The following is a 24241-nucleotide window of genomic DNA, read 5'->3' as shown; positions in this document are numbered from 1 at the left end:
TGCAGATTCCCCTGGATTTACTCTCTTTAAGTGATCATAATGTTGTTCCATGTTGGGCGTTTGGGCGTCCGTGTCAGCTGATTTGATTCTATTGATCATTAGGATAAGCAGCTGTGTTTTTCCTAAGGCAGTGACAGTGTGATGGAGGCACGGCTCGCCTGATCGACAAACTTAATTTGCGTGTGGTTTGACTTAAGGGCTGCTGTACATGTCGAGTGACACAAGCCACAAGCTCGCAGAACCCCTTCTCTTTGAGTCTCTTCAGAGCAGGGAACAAGACGGGACATGATCACAATCAGCTCCCACTGACACCAACATACGTAGACCATAACTGTTTATTGCATTACCATGCAAACAGCCTCATATAGACACAAAGCGACATACTCTATGCTTTTACAGATTATCAATATCGGTTTAAGGCTAAATAATTCCAGGTACTCTACTATGAGTTAGGTTAGGTGCTTTTCTTTCTGTTGGTCAACTGAACTGTTATGAAGAAGCACATAAAATCTGATTATAAGTAGCCCACCACTCAATTTATGAATCCAAACATTCAATAGTTAAGATGAAACATGTCTAAGACGCTAAGTCTAAAGCCATGCTTGCAGCTTTATGAGGCTGTACTTTGGCACGGTGGTGGTTTAAGCTAAATGCTAGCGCTAGCATAGCAATATGCTCCCAAATAACAATGCTGATGAGCAGATGTTTTGCAGGTATAATGCTTACTGTGTTCCATCTTAGTTTAGCGTGTTAGCATGCTATAAAAATGTATACGGAAATTGTCTAAAAGACGAGAAAAAATTAAAAAGACAAAGAAAATTATGACAGGCTGGCATACTACAGGAATTGTAGCATATTACTCTAACCCTGCTCACACACACAAAAAAACACACATTCAGGAGACAAGACTCCACCTCATTTCCTCAGCATTATCAGGTGACCTTGGAGACCAGGTCTTGGTAACAGGATTAGGAAACTCCCATCAGATGATTCAATAAAAGTGCTAATACTGTCTGTAAGACTCTGGGACGTCCCATTATTACCCAATACAAACATTCACAGACAAACACACACACAGTAAGAAAATGGAAACTGTATCTGAGAAAAGCCTGGAGCTTCAGTAGACAGACAAGGATGGAAATTAAGGATACACACATTCCCCCAAACTCATACTTCTGTCTGAATTATAGCTTTTGCATTTCCTCTTAGTTAAGCTTTCACTAACATTCAATAAACACACTGTGGATCACAATTTATAATGGAAGCAATGAAATCTCAAGGCCAGTTGGAGCTTCTGTGAGGGGGTTAAGGTGTAAGAGGAGGGACACGAGGTGAAACTCAAACCTTCTATGCTTACCTATGAAGGGGATGGAGGCCAGGGAGTCATCCTCTATAGAGAGGGGGGCAAGGTTGCCGTTTGGTTTGCGTGGGGCTACATCTCCCGTGGAACCAGGGGTAGGAGCTGCGTCCTGGGGATCAGGAGAAAACAAAGAGGGTTCTAGCCCGTCAATGGGCAGCGCGTAATGAGGGTGACGCATACCGTGGGCATTCCTCCGCCCGGTGGGAGGTTTCTGCCTCAGCACCACTTCCTGGGTCTGTGCCACCACCTTTGCCTGCCCCTCCACTGACCCTCGTTCCCTCTCGTGGTTTGTTGGCCTGTATGCTCTGTCCTGGGATTCGTGAGTGGTGGAGGCAAGGGGGGATGTGGCAGAGGCAGTGAGGGGTGCCGTTGTGCCCTCTGGCGGACTGGTTTTAGTGTTTGGGTTCCAGTTCATGTGAGGGCCAGAGTACGAAGGGTCCCTGAAAGAGTGGGCTTGCTGCATGATGCGGCCCGTCTTGCGGTTAAAAGAGGGGCTGTAGCTGCGGTAGCCCACCGGCTGGTCATCCACGCTCTGCCCACGGGGAAGCCGCCTACTCTGGGGGGCTGATTGCTGGGTCTGAGGCTGGGAATGGTGTTTAGAATGTGTGTGTCGGGATATCGGAGGATCCTGTGCGGCACCGTAATGGCTCCCCTTCCTAGAGTAGGCGTCAGTCCTGGGGGGCGGTTGGGGAGCCTGCTGGAGCAATGACAGCCTCTCAAAACGAGGCGAGACCACTCCAGCTGCTGCTCGGTCCAGCATCTCTAATGAGCGGCCATGGTTATCATACTGGGCCAGCAGGTTTTCAGAACGTGTCCGGGTATAGTTGTTGGCAGGGTGCCCCCTACTTGGGCCACCCTCCCAGTCTCCATAGGAGCAGTAGGGCTCTCCTTGGGGACCTGGTCCTGACTGCTGTAGTAACAGCAGAGTGTCCTGGGAGGCGCTGTGCGGCCAGCCACCTGTCCGCTGCTGCTGCCTCCTTGAATCACTGAGCCGGTCCTGAGAGTAGCTGCGGTGGCGGGTTTGCATGTTGCGTGCTGGGCGCTCCGGCAGCTGGTTGTAGTACCAGTCAGAGAGCGCCTGCTGGCAGCGCTCAGTGCGGCCATGGCTAGGCTGGGGCAGCGGGGGACTGGTCCAAGCTGAGCTGGACTTGCGTGTCTGGGACTGAGAGGAACTGGCAGCGTGGTGGTTAGGGTAGTGGACTTGCAGCGGGCTAGACAAAGGGCCCCCTGATGAGGAAGAGGAAGAGTAGGAGCGCCCCCTTGTCTGGCCCTGAGGCTGCTGGCTGGTCATACCGTACTGGATCTCCTCTGTGCGGTGGGCCGGGCTGCTGTGACCCACACCACCTGGCTCTCCTGCCCGCCCTTCCTGCCAGCTGGCGGGGCTGCCCACAGCGGAATGGTTGTCCAGGGGTGAAGAGGGGCTGGAAGAGCCTGGCCAACGACTCCAGTTATCCAGCTGGTTCTGGCACATGGAACCAGACGGAGGGGCTCCAGCAGGGGGTGTGGCCTTGGTGTGCGGGTAACAGAGGGGAGGTGGTGGTGGGAGGTATTCAGCTCCCCCTGAGTAGGGTTCGTTGCCCGTCAAGTAGGCATCCTGGGAGTATGCCTGGGAGAGAAAGAGAAGATGGAGGATAAGTGAGATAAGACATTACAGGATGAACGCTTGAAGAAAAGCTGTGTGTGGGGCAGTGGGAACTTTAAATCATGGCTCTTACAGTAAACAAGTTTGACAACAACACAGACCATAACCATGACTCTCTAATACAACTTCAAGCTACTGTACATTACACAACGAGCTTTCAAGTGGAACAGCTTCTCAGCTCAACCCCTTTGCCAGTTTGTCCCCAGGGCCTCAGCTCTCAACACAAACACATGCTATAACCAGCCAACTGCATGAACTGCCTTGAGCAAAAGCCACAACACTCACTGAAACAGCAGCCAGCCGCAAATGTCCCAAGCAATGTTGTTTATACACACACATACAGGATATATATTCACACTGCGGCGCGTTAAGACTATCCGTTGCAAATAACAAGTGTATAATTAACTGTGTGACTACTTTATCAATTAGTCCCACTGTCGCATTTAAACCATCACTTACTACTTCGACTCAACAACATACGCATACATACTTGCTAACAATCCCTTTCCCACTCTCACGATTAAGTAAAGCTAACTCACACGTACAGTCTTTTAAGATTTACCTACACCCGCCAACAGAATCCAGAATCTTTCCTCAGGTTGCGTGTTAGGCTTGTAGTCACCACAAACAGACACAGAGGAGGAAGGACAGAGGACGAGGCAATAGACTAATCCTCACCAACAATCTTGCTGCTTAAACCGGCTGTTGTTCTCCCAGAAACATTCAATGTTTTGCTTATTGTCTATTACTTTCTTGTGCAATTTTTCTATTTGTTGTTCCTTGTTTTCTCCTCTGTCGGATCCTTCCAAACTCCCTCTCTCCTCCCTCTCATTCTCTGCCTTACTCCACCCTGTGGGAGTGTGGAAGGAGGCGCAGTACTGGTGATGTCATGCAAGGAATGCAGCAGATACAGGCGTAGCAGAGATGGGAGGAGTGTAAGAACAGAGGAGTGGGTTTATAAGGTTAAGACATGGCACTTTTACGTAAATGGAGAACAAAGTTTTGGGCTCTCTTGGCAGGAACACTGATGTTTCTGCATGTGTGAGTAGTGTCACTTAAATCTGGTGATATCTGGTTTTGTGATTTGACATGTTGCTCCAGGTTAATGGGAGGGGCCAGCAATAATTCATGTCTGATCATGTGAGCGACCTGTGGAGCGACAAAAATGTGTTTTACAGTTCATGGGTGTGTGAGCGAGCACAGAGCGGTTGTTTTTTTTCAAACGTAAGCTTTGACAGTCAGGATACCAGTAGCTTTTAATGGATGTGTGTTGTAATATAAACACAGAGCAGAGAGCCTCTGAGTCACTCTGCAGCAATTCTGACAAAATCTCTACATTCTTTGACAATGACGGGATGAATCCAGGTTAAACTAGAACCAGAAAACTACACAATATTCCGGCAGTGTCCTGAAATAATCCAAACCTTACAAATAATTGCCAGTTTGCTTGCTAAGCAAATGTATCAATATGTGCAGTGCATGATACGTGTGGGTTAGTTTGTTCAGAGAAGGTGCGTGAAAAATCCCATACTCACACTTACCAACTGAAGCACGTCTTCATCTTTTGGCATAATGCAAAGCTCCAACACACTTTCACTGTAGGACGAAGAGGGGAGGATGATAAGAATGAGGACAAACAAGATGTAGAGGTAGAGGTCAAGCTGGTGCTTGATATTAAGTGTAGGACACAGAATTTTGTAGTAATCCTCCGACTAATTTATAGGTTTACCTAAGCTAAAATATCAACAGGTTCCGTCCTAACAAAGTGGACACCGCCAGGAGATATGCAGATGGGAATCACCGACTCTGTATCAGGCTTGGTGGATCAGGTATCAGCCAGATGCAACCGAACCGCATCAAATACATTTGCATCGTCAATGTCATCATAAAATTCAGCCTTTCCGCTATTGTTTACATTTAGTACCACAGCCATCCCCGGCCCCAAGTTACATTACATAACAATATCTCCTGAGTTCAGTGCTTTGAGGTATAAAGATTTTTCACGTTTGGGAAAAAGAGAGCACTGTTATCGGCTGAGGAGTCGGTATTGGCATACAGTCTGTGTTCAGGTATCTGAATTGTTATTGGAAGAGGAGAAAAACCAGCCAGTTTTGCTGTAGCTGATCCTGACCTGAGGATGTTGGGGGCCGACAAAAGATTACATTTTTATTAATAAAAAAATTAGATTTCCGAATCCAACCAAAGCATTTGGATAGAGAGACTAGACTAGAATGTCTAGAGAAAGGATTAAATAGTTTCACCAGATAAAGCCTGACTGGTGTTGAATGAGAGTCCAGTGTCACTTTTTCAAACCGCTAATTTCCGCACAGTGTCCTTCTTTGAGACTATGCAGAGCATCGTGAGTGTGTAGAGTATGCTGCTCATTCATACATACAACGCATACAAAACTAATACTAGCGTCTACGTGTTTGTCATCTCGATGGTAAGCTAGCAAAGAAAAACAAATGGATAGTTTGCTAAATAAACACGCCAAAAGTTCAAAGTTCTGACAGGCTGGAGGGCTTACCTGTTCTGAATGAGGGCTATCACCTGCGAATACGTCTTTCCTAGAACACTCTCTCCATTCACTTTCACAAGTCGATCCCCTGCAACACAGCCGTATTATTATATCATATCCAGCACATGTCACAGGTTATACAGGTCTGTATGTTGACCTCTCCTCTCAAGTAGGTGCAGACCTTCTTGCAAGACACTAAGCATAGACCAAGGCAGCTATCAAAACTCAAAATGTAAGAGTGGAAATCATTAAGCCTGTTATATATATATAGTTTGTTTGCCAATACTTTGCGTTAAAACCTTTCACACTAAGACCGAAACTAATTATTTGATATTTTTCAACCAAATTAAAATGTAATTTTACAGTTTTTATCATAATAATAAAATGCAAGGCTCATTGTCTTAAAGGAAGCATTAAAGGAGGTGATCAAATTCAAATATTGTATATTGTAAGCATAAACTGGTTGGCTTATGTTAAATAATTTAAGTATGTGTTCAAAGTTTGTATGCATTCATGGAGACTACTTGCAAGCACAAATGTGTGTGCATGTGTCCGTGCTAATCTGGATGGGACAGTTTATGTTAAAGCATGCACACTGGAGTACTTGTTTGGTCTGTCTGAGCTGCTGGGAATGGACTGCTGTCCTGCTAAAGCAGCAAGATACAACATGAACACTTCAACAGCTCTGTCACATTCAAACAGACTTAAACATTTGAGTCGTCATACCGGTATCTGTTTTTTAATCACACAAAGACGTTTAAAAAAACTTGTCTCTAGTTAGGGAAAAGTACATTCTTTATGTAATCTAAAATGCCATTGAGAAAAGTTGGCTACCCCACCCCCTCCTTCTCTGAATGTGCTCATGTCTGCAGCATCACATTACTGGAGCTCAGCCCAAAACATTTCCAATGCAAATCTGAATGTTCACGCTCCTGCTCCGTATATATGTTCCCTTTACCTGTGCACAAGCCTGCCTGGTGGGCCGGACCCTTTTCTCTCACACTCTTCACAAATATGGTGTCCATCGGCTCCAGTCGACCTTTCTGATACCCTGTATGAAAAAAGACAAAGAAGAAGAAAATGCCGAGATCAGAAGACTGCGCCTATTGAATTTTAAAAATGCTAAATTCATGCAAACCTTTTTGAAATAAAGCTTTAGGTTGCTCCTAGTATTTAAAGATGAGCCCTTTTCATTTAATACTTTTCAGTACTTGTGGTTGTGACTTTCCTGGCCTCAGGAACTATATTACCACTTAACATTTATCAGCTGTTATGGTTCTTATACAAATATCTAAGTGCAGCTGGACTTGACTACTCTATGTGCAGTGTTGCATAGTGTCCTGTAGAGGGTGCAAATAGGCTGCAAAGCAGAGGTGACAGGAGAGAATACAGAGGATCCCAGCTCATTACATCATCAACATCCCACTGTGCAAGATTTGAATTTGTTGTCTGATACGGAAGAGAAACACTTACCCTTTGCGTTACCATTCTCCTCATCCTGCAAAGAACAGAAACAGATTGTTGCTCAAATTCATGTCAAATGTATTCATAAAGCAAATTGAGAAACAACGGATGTTGCTCAAAGTGCATTACGGAGAAAATTTAAAACACAATGAAATCACAAAAGGTAAATAGGTAAATAAGTGTGACCTACAAAACTGACATAATAGACACAAACACACACACATATACATAAAAAGAGTTACAGTAATCAAGATTTGAAGAAATGAAAAGGTGACCTTCTGAAGATCTCCGAAAGACAGAAATAGTACTAAATAATAATAATACTTTTGCTATCATAACATAATGTAAAAAAATTTTTTGTGATTGATAATAACGATTACAATCTGTTTTACTCTCGACACACTCTCTACTTTAAACATCGACACATGCAGGAATGCTTATGCTCCAGATTTAAACTTTCTTACCAATAAAAGCAAAGTTTGACCCTAACATGGCTGATGCTGAGAAGATTTTTCATGATCAACCCTTTTCAAAAAAATAAAAATAACCTGCGTATCTACCAGGATACAAGTCCAATGTGTAAGGGTGACTAGAGAAGGGAGAACTTGACATCTACACGTCCATAAATGTCAGACCAAAGGAGAAGTTATAGTATCCTTTATGTCATGGTAACCTGCAGTGAGAGTTAACCCGCTTCCTCAAATGGCCGTGACTTTCCTAACATCTCAAGAGAAACCGGTTTGGATTTATTAGCCTGTAACATTAGAGTGCAACTCCGACACAGACACTTTCAGGTTAGACCGTCTGCAGGTGCTTGTGACATCAGGTGTAACAGACGCAAACACACAGAGCGGTCAGCAGTGAGGATGCTGGTGGTGAGATTACAGCAGATTGCTGCAGCTTGTTTGATCACGACACACACACACACAGACACGCGCGCACACACACACACAAACACACACACACATACATACACACACACACACTAAGCTGAGTGGACAGTTTGGGGTTAGGGGCATGGTGGGCTGACTGCTGCCTGGCTTTATGCTACGCTGAGTGGGCTCATTCCTGGGCTCTGCAGACAATGGTGGGGGGTTTAGAGGCAGAGAAAAGAGAGCTGCCAACCCCAGAATGGAGCTCTGATCTGGGGATACTCAACATCTGAGCAGCCCCAGTCTGAACGCATCCGGGACAGAGGAGGCAACAGTGAGAGGTGGGCACAAGACTCTTGGTACCTGTACATATTGGGTCCACACACCTGTACAGTCTGAAGCAGCTGGACGGGTTTATTTACATGTATAAAACTACATATCCTTACATTTCTACAGATATCTGTCACCGGTAATAAAGATAATAATGAGATTCTTTAAATCTAAAATGCCAATTTTTCTCATTATAAGACAAAGAACAATGGAAAAAGTTATATCCATTCACCAGGAAACGGCAGCATTTTAAAGTCCTCTGAAAAATCAAATATGGAATACATACAGTATGTTATTGTACAAAAGCTTTTCTCAAAAGGCACAGTTCTGTCTAAACTTGAAAAATATTTATTTTGTTTTAAGATGTAGAAATTTCTACATCTACAAATCTCACAATCACACAAATGTCTGTTTTTTTTGTTTTTTTCCTGCAAAAAGTTTATTTTCTTTTTATAGATTATTTTTGGGCTTTCATGGCCTATAATTGACAGGATAGCTTGAAGACAGGAAAGGGGAAAGAGAGAGGGGATGACATGCAGCAAAGGGCCACGGGCTGGATTTGAACCCAGGCCACTGCCAAGGACTCATTCTACACGGGGCCAGTCCAGTAGACAAGGGAAGTTGTAAACACATGGAGCCTCTTTTTCTCCACTCCCCTATCTTTCTATATTTGTTTGAACTTTCAGTCCAAATCTAAGTATGAATAAGTAGAAGTCCAAGCCACAGCAGATGACGCAGAAGCCGTTGAGAATAACAATGCTTAGTTTCAAATTCCAATTGACACAAGGTAGGTTCACGCAGCAAAGCAAAGATGTATAGAATATACAATTCTTTTCAATTATTAGAGCGTTGTTAGATGGGTAGATTATGTTGGGAGCAGAAGGTCTTCTAGCTATTTTCAAACACAGAGAGGAATTCTGCTGGGACTGCACAGGGGAAGCGTCTTTTTTCAAGATTACATAATTGAATACATTCAGGACCTGCAGACCCTATGAAATGAGCGCCCAATTGGGTCACGCACCAGGTAGGCCTCTGATAATTGGACACTATGAGGGTTATTTGGGAGATTTCCACAACAACCCTTCAGATAAGAATGGGCGACTCTATGGGTCCGATTGTCCCAAAACACCATGTGACCCTCGAGGCAGAGGAGACGAGGACAGAACCGGGGCCAAAGGCCAGCAGTGGGCCTATTGTCTGGGGCCAGCCTGGTACGGCCTGACTGCCAGAGAGTGGTACCAACCTAAGACAACAGATCAATTCAATCTTTGTTTCTATCTGCAGCTGCTGGATGGTGGGGAATAATAACAGAGGCCTTGTTTCGGCTGGCTCACCCCACCCCACCCCACCCCAGCATCCATTTCCCTCAGTTCACATCTGGACCCGTTTGCCCCCACACCTCAAAGAGCTAAATAACCCATTCACTCACTCCCAACCCACTCATTCCAAAACACCAGAACAATCTTGAATTCATCAAAGTCTAAAAACAAGGCCTGGGAAGTGAAACTGAAAAACAGTTAGGCTTTTTCAGTCTGTCTGGCCGGGTAAGGATGTGCTCTTTATATCCTTTAAAATTTGAAATTTTGTTCTCACCAATAAAGATCCCGTGTCCTTACTCTGTCTCCAAATCTTGCAGCTCCCTCCTTTAAACAGGCTTGTTGTTATGTGTTGTTGTGTCCGATCAACTCATCTCCCTTTGTCAGGGAGTTCATTTTGCACAGCTCAACTCACTGACCCTCGACTTCAATATGATTGGCTTTATCTCAGAGCACAAATTGGCTCTTTCCTGGGCTCAGCACGTTAAGCAGGCGTAAGACTTTTGAAAACCCTTTTAAACGCCAACTAAGAAGAAATGGAGACCATGTGTGCTGTAAAAACAAACATGGAAGTTGGAAAACAAACTTCATGGCACTAAAATAAAAGAAAGAAAAACACTAGAATTCAACCCCTTTCAAGGACCTGTAAGTCTCACCTTGAGGTTGGTGTGCAGGGCGGACTCTGGAGGGTAAACGATGAAATGGCGTAGCGTGAAACCGAAACCCTGGGAGTTCTTATGGAGGACCAGCGTCCGGGGACCCTTCCAGAACACGCCGCCCCCCTCCCTTCCCGGCCGGGTCGCCATCGGCGGCCGAGGGTTGTCACCAGTTGAGGGGAGACCATCCCTGCGCCCCTTACCCTGTGGTCACAGACAGAGAGAGACTCAGTGAGATTCAGGATGCCTTGTTATCATTTCTTTGATTAGATTGGAAGAAAATGGAAAATGGGTTCTTCAAACAGCAAGGTAAATATGCTGTTATACAGTGAAGCAATTAGGAGTATTAAAAACATCCAGAAAATATGGATAGTAAATATATACATAAAGAGCATTGTCATTTACAATTATTTCACGTAAGAGTGTGTGATTCAAACATTTATGGGACACCAAATCTGAGATCATCACATTTACAAATCCAGAAAATGTAGAAAAGTCCAGAGTGTACATTTGTGTATTTTTACTATAAAACAATCATGTTGAGAATATAAAGTATTATCCATAATTAGCACAAAACACTGCAGAAATATTGCAGTTTTCCAGATGCAACACACTCTATGATTCCCTGTTGATGCACAAGGCAACTCCAGACGGAGAGGCCGCGGACCTCAACCCCTGACTGCTGGGCATTACATTATGGCGTCTTGAATGTAGCTCAAAGTCAAGTCAGCCTCAGAACAATAGTCCATACACAAACCTGGGGGTTCACTATCAAGGAAGGGCCACGTCTAGACTAGTTCCAGTTCTGACCTCGGTCTTATCACAGGGAGAGAAGGTCCAGGGGGGACCTGAACTCCGAGTGGAGAATAAAGGCAGATTTCCACCCGCTCTCTAAATATCTCATTCCTGAGGCTGAGTAAATAAGCCCAGCTCGCTCAACTGACAGACACACGTGAGAACTATCACCCTCACGCTGCCCCAACGACCCACAACTGTCACTCAAACACAATCACCTGACCAAACAGAAGGAGGAGGAGGTCAAGTCATCTGTAGTTTACATTCCTTGAGCAACTTGCATTTTCACTATCAAACTCTGTCTGACTTTAACGAGCAAATTTGGAAGACGGCTCAACACTATGATCATCCATGTGTCATCCAAAGCCATCAAGTTATCAATCTCTGCACCCTGCTAACGCTTGAGCATACACTATATGTTGAAGCTTAGTTGTGCGGAGGCATTTTGTAAAAAGCTGTGACTAAATTCCATAGACATCACTAAAGATTGAAACTGGGTAGGAAAAGTTTTTATTGCTTTAACACTGAAATTGTGACAACAAAAAAAAATATTTGTAGCTATCACGATGCGCATTAGAGTCACGTAATCTTTAAATGTGCTAATGATGGACACTACTGTCCCACAATGCAATGACAACTGGAGCATTTCAAACACAAACTGAGAAAGCTCCAGCTCCAGTGTTAAAACTACAATTTTTTTTTTGCCTTTTCTTATGTACAGTGGCTTGCATACGTTTACACACGTTGGCATGGTGTTATTTCATTTAGCTTAATAGCTTATAGCTATTATAGCTATAGCTTAATAGCTGGTTTGATTTGGATTGAGAGATGATCTTATGGAAAGTTCCCCATCCTCTATGTATGGTGAAGGGTATGTGATGATATGGGGCTATTTTAATTCCAAAGGCCAAGGGAACATTATCAGGATGCATAGTATCCTGGATCCATGAAATAACTGGCCTTTAAAAGTTAAAATCTGCCTGCTTCTATAGAAATTTAACATAGAGTGTGTATATTTAATCTCCCTGTATTTTGAGGAAGAACATTTATTTATTTACAATACATAATTCATTCACAAAGAAAATTGGAGTCCTTAGAAGGCTGGATTTTCCTAACATTTTTTAATTAAGTCATTACTGTATTTTTCTATTTCTCTATTAGATCAACTTTAGCATGGGTGTGTAAAAATGCAAGCCACTGTACATATAATAAACTTCAGTATACCTTTATAGTATGTTTATCATGGAGTTTGTACAGTTTAAGATGCTTCAAAGATAAGTGGTGAACAAATTTTTGTGTGCAATAGCAGCTTTAGTTGATTTTCTTTAATCATCCAAATGTTAAACTTTAAATATTGTTAGTTAAGGGTTAACACAGGACTTTCTACAAACAAACCAATAGCTGCACTCATCTCCTACACCGTGCCTTCTGTTTTGGATTACTTCACAGCTCATGGGGAACGGGTTTATTATCAGTCACACTCAATTTTAACCCATCCTTGAAATACTATGATGATAAAGAATATGACAATGGTGGAAAAGGTTGCCATGATCAAATGATAAATCGGACTACATCCAAGCTATAAGAAAAAGCCCATTAGTTTGTGTGGACATAAACTAGTTTGGAGTTTTTCTTGCTCGAACGCTGGCTAATTCTGATTCTAATTCTAATTCCTAGGTTAATTCATGCCTTTACTAAAATTCTTTCAACTATAACGTTCATTTAATAGGTCAGCTGAAAAAACGACCACACTTTTTTTGTAGTTCTTTAAATTCTTCAAGCGTGAGAATGTGTCTATGTTCTAATGTTAGTGGGCCAGAGGTGAACGTGTCTAGACTACAAGCAGTAGTCCCTGAAAAAATGTGCAACCCACGTTTCACTTCATGTCCCCCTGTCCCCCCTAACACACTAAAACACACACTGATATATAACAAACACAGACCCACAAACTTGACCTGACAGGCCTGTAATGCGGCCACACAACAACAGGAAGTGGCAGGCTGGGAGGCCGGAAGTGTGGTAGCGTTGTGGGGCGGGATAACCAGATGCTCCCATAAATAAAACCGCTGAGACTAGAGATCTCGGACTCTCCATCGTGGAGGCACTTCCACTCGTTCACTCCTCTTTGTCCTTCCTTCCATGATCCTCCCCTTCCCTCACCTCCCTTCCACCTCTTCTTTCTCTCTCACCACATGCTTTTGTGTGATGGAAATCCAGCTGCGCTGACTTTTACCGCACATTTTCATCCTCCTCTACTTTAAACGCTCCATCAGAGGAAAAAATACATTTGGACATGTTATCTTCTTTCTGAAATATGTTTGGAGTTTGCAGATACATGTTGGAGAAAACTTGTTCTACATGAACAAATACACTTCTCTCCAAAGCATATTCTGAAGTATTTATATGAATTGTACATTTAGCAGATTGTGATACATAAATCTTTGGGACATTTAAAGCCTGATCTTTAGTTTGGAAGTCTAAAAACGTGAAGTAACCACTGTTATTTTCAGAAACAGCCGAGCACTGACGCCTATTATGCAGCATGCGAGCAGGACAAATATGTGCATGTTGAAGAAGTATGTGGGGTGTAAAAAATATAAAGAAAAGGGAAAGAGTAAAAAAAAGAAGAGGAAATTAAAAGGAGGAAGAGACAGTGAATTCCTCAGAGGGAGCGGTTTGGCTTGGGCAAGTTGAAGCACACAACTGTAACTGGCAGAGGAGGGGCGGGAGCACAGAGAGAGAGTGAATGAGAGGAGAAGGATCAGGAGGACGAAAAGGAAGGAGTATCGGGCCCCGGCCAGGGACAGGCTCCAGCACGCCGGTTTCTACCGCATGGCCCCTCCCTGCACTGGGAATACCAAACCCTGTGATTACCCAAAACACACAGGGTCTGACTGGGTCTCTGAGCCAGCACTGATTCCCACTGCTCTGTACTGGATGGATGTCCCTGCTCGGCCATTCTGACGAAGCTACAGTCCACCGTTTTCCCTGAAGTCAGAAAAAAATAATCTCTCGTACTTCCAAGACCTCTAAAAAGGACCGGTTTGTTTTCTACCAGTTTTACCCAAAAGCCCTGACACCTTGAAACGACCCCTTTCACCCAAAAGCAAAGAAATGTTCCAAATTTGCTGACATGCACTGGCTTCGTCAGTTTTAACCAACAAGGCCCTTGGAAAAGAATGCCTGTGGTTTATAAGTCTAAACTTGACATCCTATGCAGGCTTAGGGCACAGAAAAGGGAAACCTTGCTCTTGTTATGCTCAGAAAATAAGACATTTGGTATTCTCCTACTCTCCTACTGGGATTTTATCCTTATAGCACTCTTTTCGCCTGACACATTCTCACCTCTTGGAGCAAATTACAATAACAAAATAAATTCTGAATGCGCTTCAGATGAAACAGACCCTTGAGGGATCTCATTACCACCTGAATGATGTGATTAAAAGACCCAGAAAAAGGACGCCCTGAGAAACAATTGTATTTGAATATACAGAGCAGCTTGTAATGCCACACATGCTTTGTGTGTTGTGTACACACACACACACACACACACACACACACACAAGTTCTTCCCTGTGAATATTCCCCCTCCTGATTTCAATTAGAGGGCATATCATTACAATGCAAGACAAAATGTGGTGAGCACAGGATGTCCTGCTGACAGGTTACAATACTTTTGTTTTGTTAGGAATGTAAATCTATACAAATCTGGCGTCAGAATTTAAGAGTTAAGTCAGCTTTGTTAAAATAAAAATAAAAAATTAACTTTAAAAACAATAAACATTGTCAGTGATAATCTTTCATAAAATCCTGTAAAAATGGATTTTCTGTTTTTGAGCAGCTTTTCTTGGACCTGGTGATATTGTCATGCTGCAGTCATAATCGCCAGCAACAGCGTACGTGCTGGTTAGGGCACACACTCCTCTCCTCACTGCATCCAGAGGTAAAGCACTACGCAGGAATGCAGCAGCCGCCACGGAGCCGGGCTTCTACTAAAACCCCTGCGAGGCAGAACAATAATGCTCTTTTAAACAGCTGAGAGCTGCAACCTCTTTGAAAAGTGGAGCTTTACGGACGGTACAAATGCTGACGAGCCTTTAATCCCAACAACCGTAGCTGTCTGCGCCCACAGGCCCCTGAGCCGGGCTGCCAAGAGGCAACACGAGAGAGGGACGGTGATAATTCCTGAACTCATCGGCCACATGGAGGGTGCGCTGTCCCACCTCTACAGGTCTAAACGCATTCTATGTCCTGTGAAGGGGACGCATGACGTCACTCCAACCAAAGTACACTTTAACCCGAGGATTCAAAATAAAGACATGCAGCACAAGTTAAAATCCTACATTGCTCTTTAATTTAGGTAACAGTATATTTATGAGCCATGCATATGAGGCTGTGTATGTGTGTGTGTGTGTGTGTGTGTGTGTGTGTTACCACATACCTCTGTGTCAATATGAATGCAGTATGTCTAATCTAAAACCAGTTCCACTTCATTGTCTTTCAACTAGGCCAACAGGTGATGATGCAATGTTAGTTATACAGAAAAACATCTTGTAGGCTTCTTTTCTTTTGTCAAACTGACACCTGCTGCACTTTGAAATATTTTATATATGTGATGGTTGTTTTATCTCCTCAGGTTTAAATCCTGGACGAGCTGCAGTTTCACAATAACTTTTACAGGATGACTTGGTAGCTTGGTGGGCAGAGGCACGTGGCATGTAGTTAGTGTGTGACGTGATGTGGGTTTATCGTCTGGGACTTTTCATCCCCCCTGCTTCTACTGTCTGAAAGAGGGGAAAGGGCCACAAATGGTTCTATAAAGATGATTTACATGCAATTAACAATATGGAACTTTTGATTCTACACGTATCGAGAAGTATCAAGTTTGTGCCATAATTAAGAGAGAAAACTGGCCTAACACTTTGCCTTATTTTTCTTTTTTTTAATTCAAGTTCACAGTTTTTGGCATCTCAGGATCCTCTTTTGGGCAGGTTCTCTTATGCAAATTTTGACTTGAAGATGGATTTTAATCATATTTACACTGAGGGTATTTTTCTGCTTACGGTACAGTGATGGAAGCCGATTCTGTGATTACCATGGAAGTCTTAACAAAATCTCAAACTCACAATCTGAAGTAGCGATAAAGACACTGCATGCTAAAAAGCTGTGTCTCTCATCTCTTTCTCTTTCTGTAACAAACAGACCTCTCTCTCCTCAAACAGAACGGTGTACCATATTGTTTGTCCCAGCTGTGTCAGTACAGCCTCTCCTCCCCCCACACTCACATTCCTGATTGTGGCATTTCTTAACTGTGTCAACGAGTCATTGGGGGAGGGAGGTTTGGTAACAACCATGAAAAAAGGGCCAAAAAGCTGGTAATATTCCACATAAATGCCCCACACTAAAATGAGATCAAATGGGGAACGGATGCCCTGAATTTTGAGGGCTTTACGGGGGGGTGGGGACACACAATCACACAGCTACCACAACACCTCGCTAAAAGTGGCACTTAGCAACCCTCTTCATCTGTCTCAAGCCACTAATTAGAAACCCCTCCAAGGAAGGAAAGGGTCAATATGCCACACGAACAGAGTTACAAAGACGAAAACACACATCAGCTGTGGCAAAATAAGAAAAAAGTGGCTCAGAGAAATAAAGATCATTATTTATAGGAGGCAAACTCAACCTCAGGTTCATTGTATCCATATAAACATAGCTGAGTTTAATCAGTTTTTAGTGTATCAATGCATAATATAGGTAATTGTACATGTGATGAAAAACAATGTAATAATATCAACTGATGACAATTAAATGGAAGAAATGTCACCTAAAACTCACTCCCGACTAAAAAAAACAAGCCCGTAGGTAAGTAACAGCTGACGGAAATGTTTAAAGCAGTGAGTACATAAAGTTAAAATCTAATTGTGAATCTCAATCCATCAACGCAAAGTGTCGCCACGTCGTTTCCAAGGAAGCCTAAAACACACAGTGAGCGCCAAACAGAAACTGCCTGAAGGCAACACAAATGTCTGTTAAGAGACACTGAAAGGTTAAGGAACCTGTCGACAGCTGAGTTTAACTTAGGACTTCAAACAATGGGTACAGTTACACGGATACTTTACTGACAACATCCCACACAGCGGTTTCCGCAGAGTCTTTTGCTGATACCACTGTGTGTAATCTTATTTCTGGAGAACCACAGAATTCACCGCGAGAGGCAAAAAATACATTTGCATCAGCATCTTAGTAGGTAAAACACAGGAGGAGCTGCTAACATGGTCTTCTCATTTATGATGATTACACGGCTAATTGATTAGTTGGTTGACTTGACAGAACGTTAAATCAGCAACAATAGTTGAAAGATCATTTGATTGTTTTAACTAGAAGTATCCAAGATAGATTCAGCTTTGCATATATGAGAATTTGCATATAACAGATTTGATTTCTTATTTTAAATAAAAACCCTTTTAAACTGATTTTAACTAGTACAATTTAAAAAATGAAAGACAACACCTGTCCTTAATTTCAAAAAATTCAAAGGCTGAATTAATCAATTAATAATCAATAATTGTAATGACAAATAACTAATCATTATCTACTTTGACAAGGCATACTCGCTGTCCTTATCTGATTATTTTGATAGCCTCCGACTAAAACATTTAATTTAGAATCTATTAACGGCAGCAACAGAATGGTGCTTTAAATCAGGGCCTCCAGGTCCGCCACTAGAGGAGGACGGGGTGACCCCTCCTTACCCTGGGCTGGGGAGTGCTCTGGCTGTGCCTAATGGGCATGGCAGGCGGCGGCACTGAACCTGTGGCACTGCGGAGCACTGCCAGCCAAATGCAGCGAGGCTCCGGGGAGCTGCAGTCCACCCCCACCGGGTTCTGGAAGCTCCAGTCAGAGCCGACCGGAGCAGGGCACGGGAGCATAGCAGCGGGCATCAGGGCGTGGAGTTTTCTCACATCTGCATCCCTCACCGGCCACATGGGCTGCTCACACACTCTCCGCCAACTTGTGGACAATGTCCAGATGCAGAAATACAGAAGATACAACCAAGCAAAAGAGTGGTTTTAGTGATGCTTGCAAATCCTCCTCTGTCAATCAAGAGGCGGAACTTCCCGTCTCCTGGCTCCAATCCATCGCTGTCACTGCCGAGCTTCCAGAAAGTTTTAATCCCACAAGTTCCACATCACAGCCTCCTGACCGCCGGGAAACAGCTCTCCAAGACTCTCACACACATTCTAACACTCTCAGAGGGGTTGAGTCCAGGGAGAGCAGAAGGCCGGCTCCGGGGCAGCAGATGGAAGAGTGTGTGTGGCGCAGGGATCAGAGGTAGGTCTGGTTTCACTTTAGACACACACAGAGAACAACTGACAGCGTCCCTCCCGTTGGTGTCCGGTGATGTTCTGCATACAAAGCCACTCTGTCCACCCCCAAAACATGCACTGCTGTCCCAGAGGGCTGGATCCTCGGTCTCTCCTCCCTCCCACTGCCCTCTCTCTTTTCCTCTCTCTCCTCTTTCTTTTCTTCTTTTCTTTAGTGCCTAACAAATCTCTTCATCTAACTGTAATCTCTACCCCAAACTCTCTTTATCTAAGCGAGCATCCGCTATTTCATCTCTCCCACTGTCCCATCTTTTCTGTTTTGCTTTCTCTTTCTTCCTCGTTTTTGTTCCTCAATCTGTACCTAAGAATTTACTCATTCCCTCCACATAAACCGGTCTGACAGTCATCAGCAAACAACCAACTGTAATGTGCAGAAAACTGGAACTGTGCGGTTCAATCCAAGAAAACAAGACATCACTGAGGCCAGGCGTCAGAGGCGATGGGGGCTCTTGATAGATATATCTCCTTTAGGCCAAAACCATTGTAGATCGTTGCAGAGGAAGCCTGGCAGCCACACATTTGCTGCGTGTGTGTGTGAGCACCACAAACACAAATGACAAAGCTGCGATGCCGGCGCTAAACTCCACAAAAGCCGGTCCTGCCTCCGCCGCCTCCCCTCCACCCAGAGGGTAGGCAACAACAACAAAAACAGATTCCGAGCACAAAGAGAAAAGAAAACATTTGCCTTGCTGCTGTGTTCACTGTTTCACTCCCTTTCTTTTTTTGCTTAAGAGGGGAAAATAAGGAGGGAAGATGATAATGACAGGAGAACTTGGAAAAAATCTGAGGAGGAGAGCAAGGAGGGTACTCAAAATAAAAGGGCTGCTACTGGATGTCAACATGACCTCTTTATCAAACTCCCTCACACACACTTGCAGGGTCCACCCATGCAGAACAGTGACACCTAAACACCACACCACTAAATCGCGCACGCAGCAGAGTTCTCACCAAACAGCCAGGCGTCCAGGATCCGCGCAAGAGCGGCAGACAGGTGACCATGTTGTAGCAGATGACTGCCTTTCCCCTCCAACGCTCATTGCTGTAAACTTGCCTCACATCTGTTACCAGTGAGGTTAGACAGGTTTCACCTGCCGCACGGCGGGGCAAGTATCAACTCGACTGGAGAGGGCCGTCATCGGCGCAGAGACTGTACCCTCTGGATATGCTGTGCTTTGCCTACAACACACACTGCACACGGAATAGTATGTATGATGTGATAAATCAAATGACATGTAGTTGGAAGGCTCACATCAGACATCACCATGCAAAATATCCATTATTTTACTACGCGTGGTCACTTATAGGGACTTTAGTACATAATCGTATGAGTTGCATTGTTTTGATCCATTTTCCTAGCTTTATTTCCTGCTGATTTTACATAACCATAATGCAACAATGAAGAGTCTAATCTGCAACACTTCTTTGTAGATGAGCTTCTGTAGAAAGTACTTTGCTCTGCCAATAATATAAGCAATATGCACATATAGACAACACAAACAATGCATTAATGGTCTAAATCTCAATGTCAATATTAAAGATAGAAGTAGGTTATCCTATTATCTTGTTAGTTACTCTAAAGGGCTACTCCAGCCCTGTAGTATTGTTTCTTTTTATATGGCAGACTCACAAGAGACAGATAAAGAATACATAAAGATATCCCTACTTTAAGGGCTGGTTTATGTTAGAAAAGGACTAGTCCTTACAACATGTCACAAGGGAAAAGTATGCATTAGACAGGTTCCAAAACCCTATATCCTACACTTCCCTTGATGCAACTTGGTAGTATATTTCGTCTTAGACCTCCCTGCCTGGTAAACGCCCATGTCATTAAAACTCCATGCCCCCAGTTTTCCAACACAGACTTTCCATATAAACTCCAACTCCAAGTACCCCTAATGCTATTTACATTACTAGGTTTCTTTTTTCCAGAGCCAGTAGTACCACTACTGAAGAGTACACTGAACTTGATGTGCTAAAGTACCCCTTTAAGGACATTACTGTTATGTGTGTGTGAGCACAACACAAACAGGTAAGGAGAACAGTGTCCTGGTGATGTACGGTGTTTTCAATTCTTGTTTTACTTTTGTGATAAATTGAAAACTTACTCAGCAATAACACCTCAAGTTTTCTACCATCAGCTAATACTAGCCATTAAAAGTGACTGGGCATAGCAGGCAGCGTATGGATGTAGCAGCAAAACCCCAGAGTGTATTGAACTGAGCACTGGTGCATTGTGCTGCCTATGAAATCCTTTTCATCATCTGTTAGAGGAATTGTGTTGTTTTTTCTTTTCATAGCGTCACTTTAAAAGGACCTTTTCTGCAATAATCACAGACTATGCTTCTGTGGAGCTACACTCCACTTCATCCCTGGTTTAAATAGTTTATAGAGTCAGCGCACACTTTCACTAATACACACACACACACACACACACACACACACACACACACACACACACACCACATGTCCAACTGAGTCACAGCTGAGTATAAATACACTATGTAATTAGGGCTCCTCATGAAGTCAAAGTGCTGTGTGGCTCTCTTCTCACTCTCTGGTTCCGACCAGAAGAGCACCGGGTTCAACGTAGCGCCATGCGGAACTGCCCTGTGGAGAGACGAGTGGATCACTGGCGGGCACAGGAACAGGTCCAGTTCTCCTTTAGGAGGGAGAGATGTCAGAGAAGACCACACCCATGTGTGCGAGGAACTCACAGACGCAGCAGCAGTCAGATCATTGTGCATCTCTGGTGGAAAGCCAGACAAGGGTTTAACGTCTGAAAATACACAAGCGCTCCATTTCACAGTGGCAGCGCTGAGTGGGGATTTCATATCACATTTTTCACAATAACAGTTAGTTTTGGCAAGCAGGGAGCAGTGCCTAATTTGGAAATAAAAGTTCTTTGTCCGTCCAGCTCCCTCTCTCCCTCCTGTTCATGAACCATGGAGTCATTTACAAAAAAGAGGATGATGAGAAAAGGGCGTTGAGTTACAGTTTACACAGAGGACACACAGTCACACATGAAGAGTTGTGACAATATCACCTCCTCCCACACTGTCTACTGTTGGGCTGAAGCATGTCCAAGCAGGCCAGACACCCATCACCTGCATGTTAGCCTGATGTACATCCCTGCAGCATATCTCCCTTCTCTGACTATTTGATTGCTGAGTGAGTAAACGCATATTGCACCCTGGAGACAACACATGCTTCATATTAGTTATTTTTGACCTTAACATGGCAGCACAAAGCTCTTCAAGTCAGGAACTCAAAGGCAGACACGTGCTGCTAATCTCCGCGGAGCAATGCTTCGTTGCCTCCCGCCCCGGCCCCCTCTGGTCTCTGATAACAAACACATCAGTGGAAAAGTGAAAGGGGTGAGGATGGAGGGAGGGAGTTAATGCAGGATATAGTGGAGAATGGTTGTCGGTGTAACAGCAGATTAGTTTGGTGATGTGTTTTAATCCGCTTTACACTCATAATATGACCGCTGGCCAACAGATTAACACAAAAAGACCTCCCTCCTCTTTTTCCACTGTGGCTGCCTCGCAAGACTAAACCAAGAATCTCGCCTGTCTCTATTAAAACACAGAGGTGTAAGGAGGAGGAATAAACTGAGGCTTGACAGGATACACACGCGTGTCACAAAACAAACCAGGCTGCAGACACAACGGGCTGGTGTTTCTCTAAGCACAGGCTCTGATAACTCCGCAAAAGAACAGAAAGGGTCAGTGCAGGACATGCAGCGGTTGATGTTCACAATGAATCTCCAACAAACGGGCACAACAAATTCCAAAAAAGAGACAAGGGACTTCATCTACATTAGAATCCCAAGCTTTAAAAGAGGTGAGAGGTCAGATCTGAGTGTGAATCATGTCCCCTACTGATGAGAGAAACGCACTCCACATGTGGCATGGGAGGTTTCATGTGTTGCTACAGCAGCCGCATGAATTATCTGTGTCATCACACTGTTGCTATAAATGACAAAAAGACCACAAAATATGCATGATGCACAGCGGTGCTTTCCAACCTCCAAAAAGGGTTCACAAGATAAATCTGAGGGCTCAACCTGTGTGTATGGGGATGGGAGAGATTCACAAACATACTTTTTCTAAAGGAAATTTGGTTTATTTATTTTTTCATCCTTTCTCCAAGAGTGTTTTTTTATATTGTGAAATGCTGGGCAGTTTTAGCCTTTCAACCCTGTAAGAGTATTCAAATTAAACAATTTGAAAAGGGAACATCACTTTAGATAACCGCTAACGACTCATAGAGATAGCAAACCTGTCCCCGAGCGCTCACACAATGACATAGGGGACACTAATCCAAAACGTTGAAAGTCAGCTCTGCTTTCAACCTTAAATAGTATAATTTGAGTTTTAAAGTAAAAGACTTTGTCTAAATAAAATTTAGTCTAAAGTTGAAAAAATGTATTGCTTTGAAGTCAGGAAATATCCAATCAAAGATTAATAAGCCTCAGAAACTGACAAGGTATCTGATATTGACCCACTCATGCAGGGATGGAGTCTTAGACTTTCAGTCTATGGTCTAGACCACATGTGTCAAACTCAAGGCCCGTGGGTCAAATCCGGCCCCTTGCAGATTATGATCGGGCCCAATATCAATTTAGGTTCCCAATACATTTTGGCCCACCTAGTTTTTGTTGCTTTTTCTGACGTTGTTGTCAATTTTTTAAACGTTTTGGGTTCTTTTTTCTATGATGGCTGAGAAACGTTTTCCTGACTTCTTTAGGACTTTATGTTGACCAAATTGTAAGTGAGAAGGCTATGTGACATATGCAAAAATACAGTCAACGATATTTCACTTTTTGAATTAAATATAAGCATATCAATAAACTAAAGATGTCTGGCCCTTGATGTTATTCTTATTTTCCAGTGTGGCCCTTAGTGAAGTTGAGTTTGACACTCCTGGTCTAGACAGACCAGTAATCTGTCCAAGTGGATTCTACAAACAAAAGGGAAAAAAAAGGGACGCAGCTGTTTTAAGCAGGTTAATTTTAACTTTAATCTCCAGTAAATCCCTGTGCCGCAGAACCTATTGGCCTCATTGGCTGCACTAAGAGTGGTAGTTACCACCCAGCAGCCACTAGAGGGCAGCTACAACACAGAGTCCAACAGCAGATTGGTGGAGAATAGCCCAGTGGGACAGAGCAAAGGGTGGGGACTCAACATGCAGCTACACAACTGCACTTTCTTCTTTTTGCTGCAGCGGCTGGCACGGGGAAGAGTGTGCAGGGTGAGTCGACCTTTGAGCAGTTATCTGTGCTCTTATGTCCGTTACTAATTAATAACATCAAAGTCGGGGGTGGGAGACAGAGGCTAAAGATCAGAGAGGTCACACCTGTTGTGGACGCTGAGGTGGAAACAGTCTCTGGAAGTCCAGAGACAAGAGCAGGTGGACTCTGAGACAAAATGTGCGAGGGTCAGATATCCCATCAACCCACAGCTGAGGGGAGCCGGGTGGTCCGCCCCTCTCTCCCTACCTGACTGATACAACAACAACAATGCACAGCATACTCCTGCACTGAGGATTAAAGCGGTAAAGCAGGCCACCTGATCATGTGTGCCTGTTGATGCCATGACGCTATGTGAGTCCTGTCAGCGTGGAAGCCCATAACTGGACCCCAAGTATTCCCTCTACATTCTCTCGAGGTTCTTAACCATTGATACAAATCACTGTCCATCAATCAGTACACACACTGACATTTTGCTGAAACAATTACTCCAGGGCTGGAGTAATATTAATCCCAATTATTCTTTTAATCCATAAAATGTCATTAAATAGCTAAACGTGTCCATCACAAACACAGGGCGATATAGTCAAATGTCTTTTTTGTGTAAAATATAAAGAGTTTTTGTTTACTATCAAATAGTGAATTTTTG

General features: G+C 43.6%; 1 protein-coding gene across 11 annotated transcripts in view; it reads right to left on the bottom strand.

Annotated features, from left to right (window-relative positions):
* Nucleotides 1-24241, bottom strand: part of arhgap23a (Rho GTPase activating protein 23a) — a 64432-nt gene that overhangs the window by 15085 nt on the left and 25106 nt on the right. For 2 of the 11 annotated variants that reach the window (XM_034894733.1, XM_034894735.1), the window contains exons 1-7: nucleotides 17709-18898; nucleotides 10159-10362; nucleotides 6994-7018; nucleotides 6479-6571; nucleotides 5530-5608; nucleotides 4538-4598; nucleotides 1358-2966 (exon numbers count right to left, since the gene is read on the bottom strand). In XM_034894733.1, coding sequence (XP_034750624.1) covers nucleotides 1358-2966; nucleotides 4538-4598; nucleotides 5530-5608; nucleotides 6479-6571; nucleotides 6994-7018; nucleotides 10159-10362; nucleotides 17709-17942 — 2305 coding nt within the window. In that variant the 5' untranslated portion in view covers nucleotides 17943-18898. Of the gene's footprint in view, nucleotides 1-1357; nucleotides 2967-3564; nucleotides 3835-4537; nucleotides 4599-5529; nucleotides 5609-6478; nucleotides 6572-6993; nucleotides 7019-10158; nucleotides 10363-12908; nucleotides 12987-17708; nucleotides 18899-19289; nucleotides 19430-24241 lie in introns of those variants that run through there. The other 9 variants (XM_034894741.1, XM_034894737.1, XM_034894738.1 and 6 more) reach the window with 8 other exon arrangements.

This window comes from Etheostoma cragini, chromosome 15, assembly GCF_013103735.1.
Source record: "Etheostoma cragini isolate CJK2018 chromosome 15, CSU_Ecrag_1.0, whole genome shotgun sequence".
NCBI lineage: Eukaryota > Metazoa > Chordata > Actinopteri > Perciformes > Percidae > Etheostoma > Etheostoma cragini.
The sequence above is the reverse complement of the archived record's forward strand: the minus strand, read 5'-3'. Positions and strand labels throughout refer to the sequence as shown.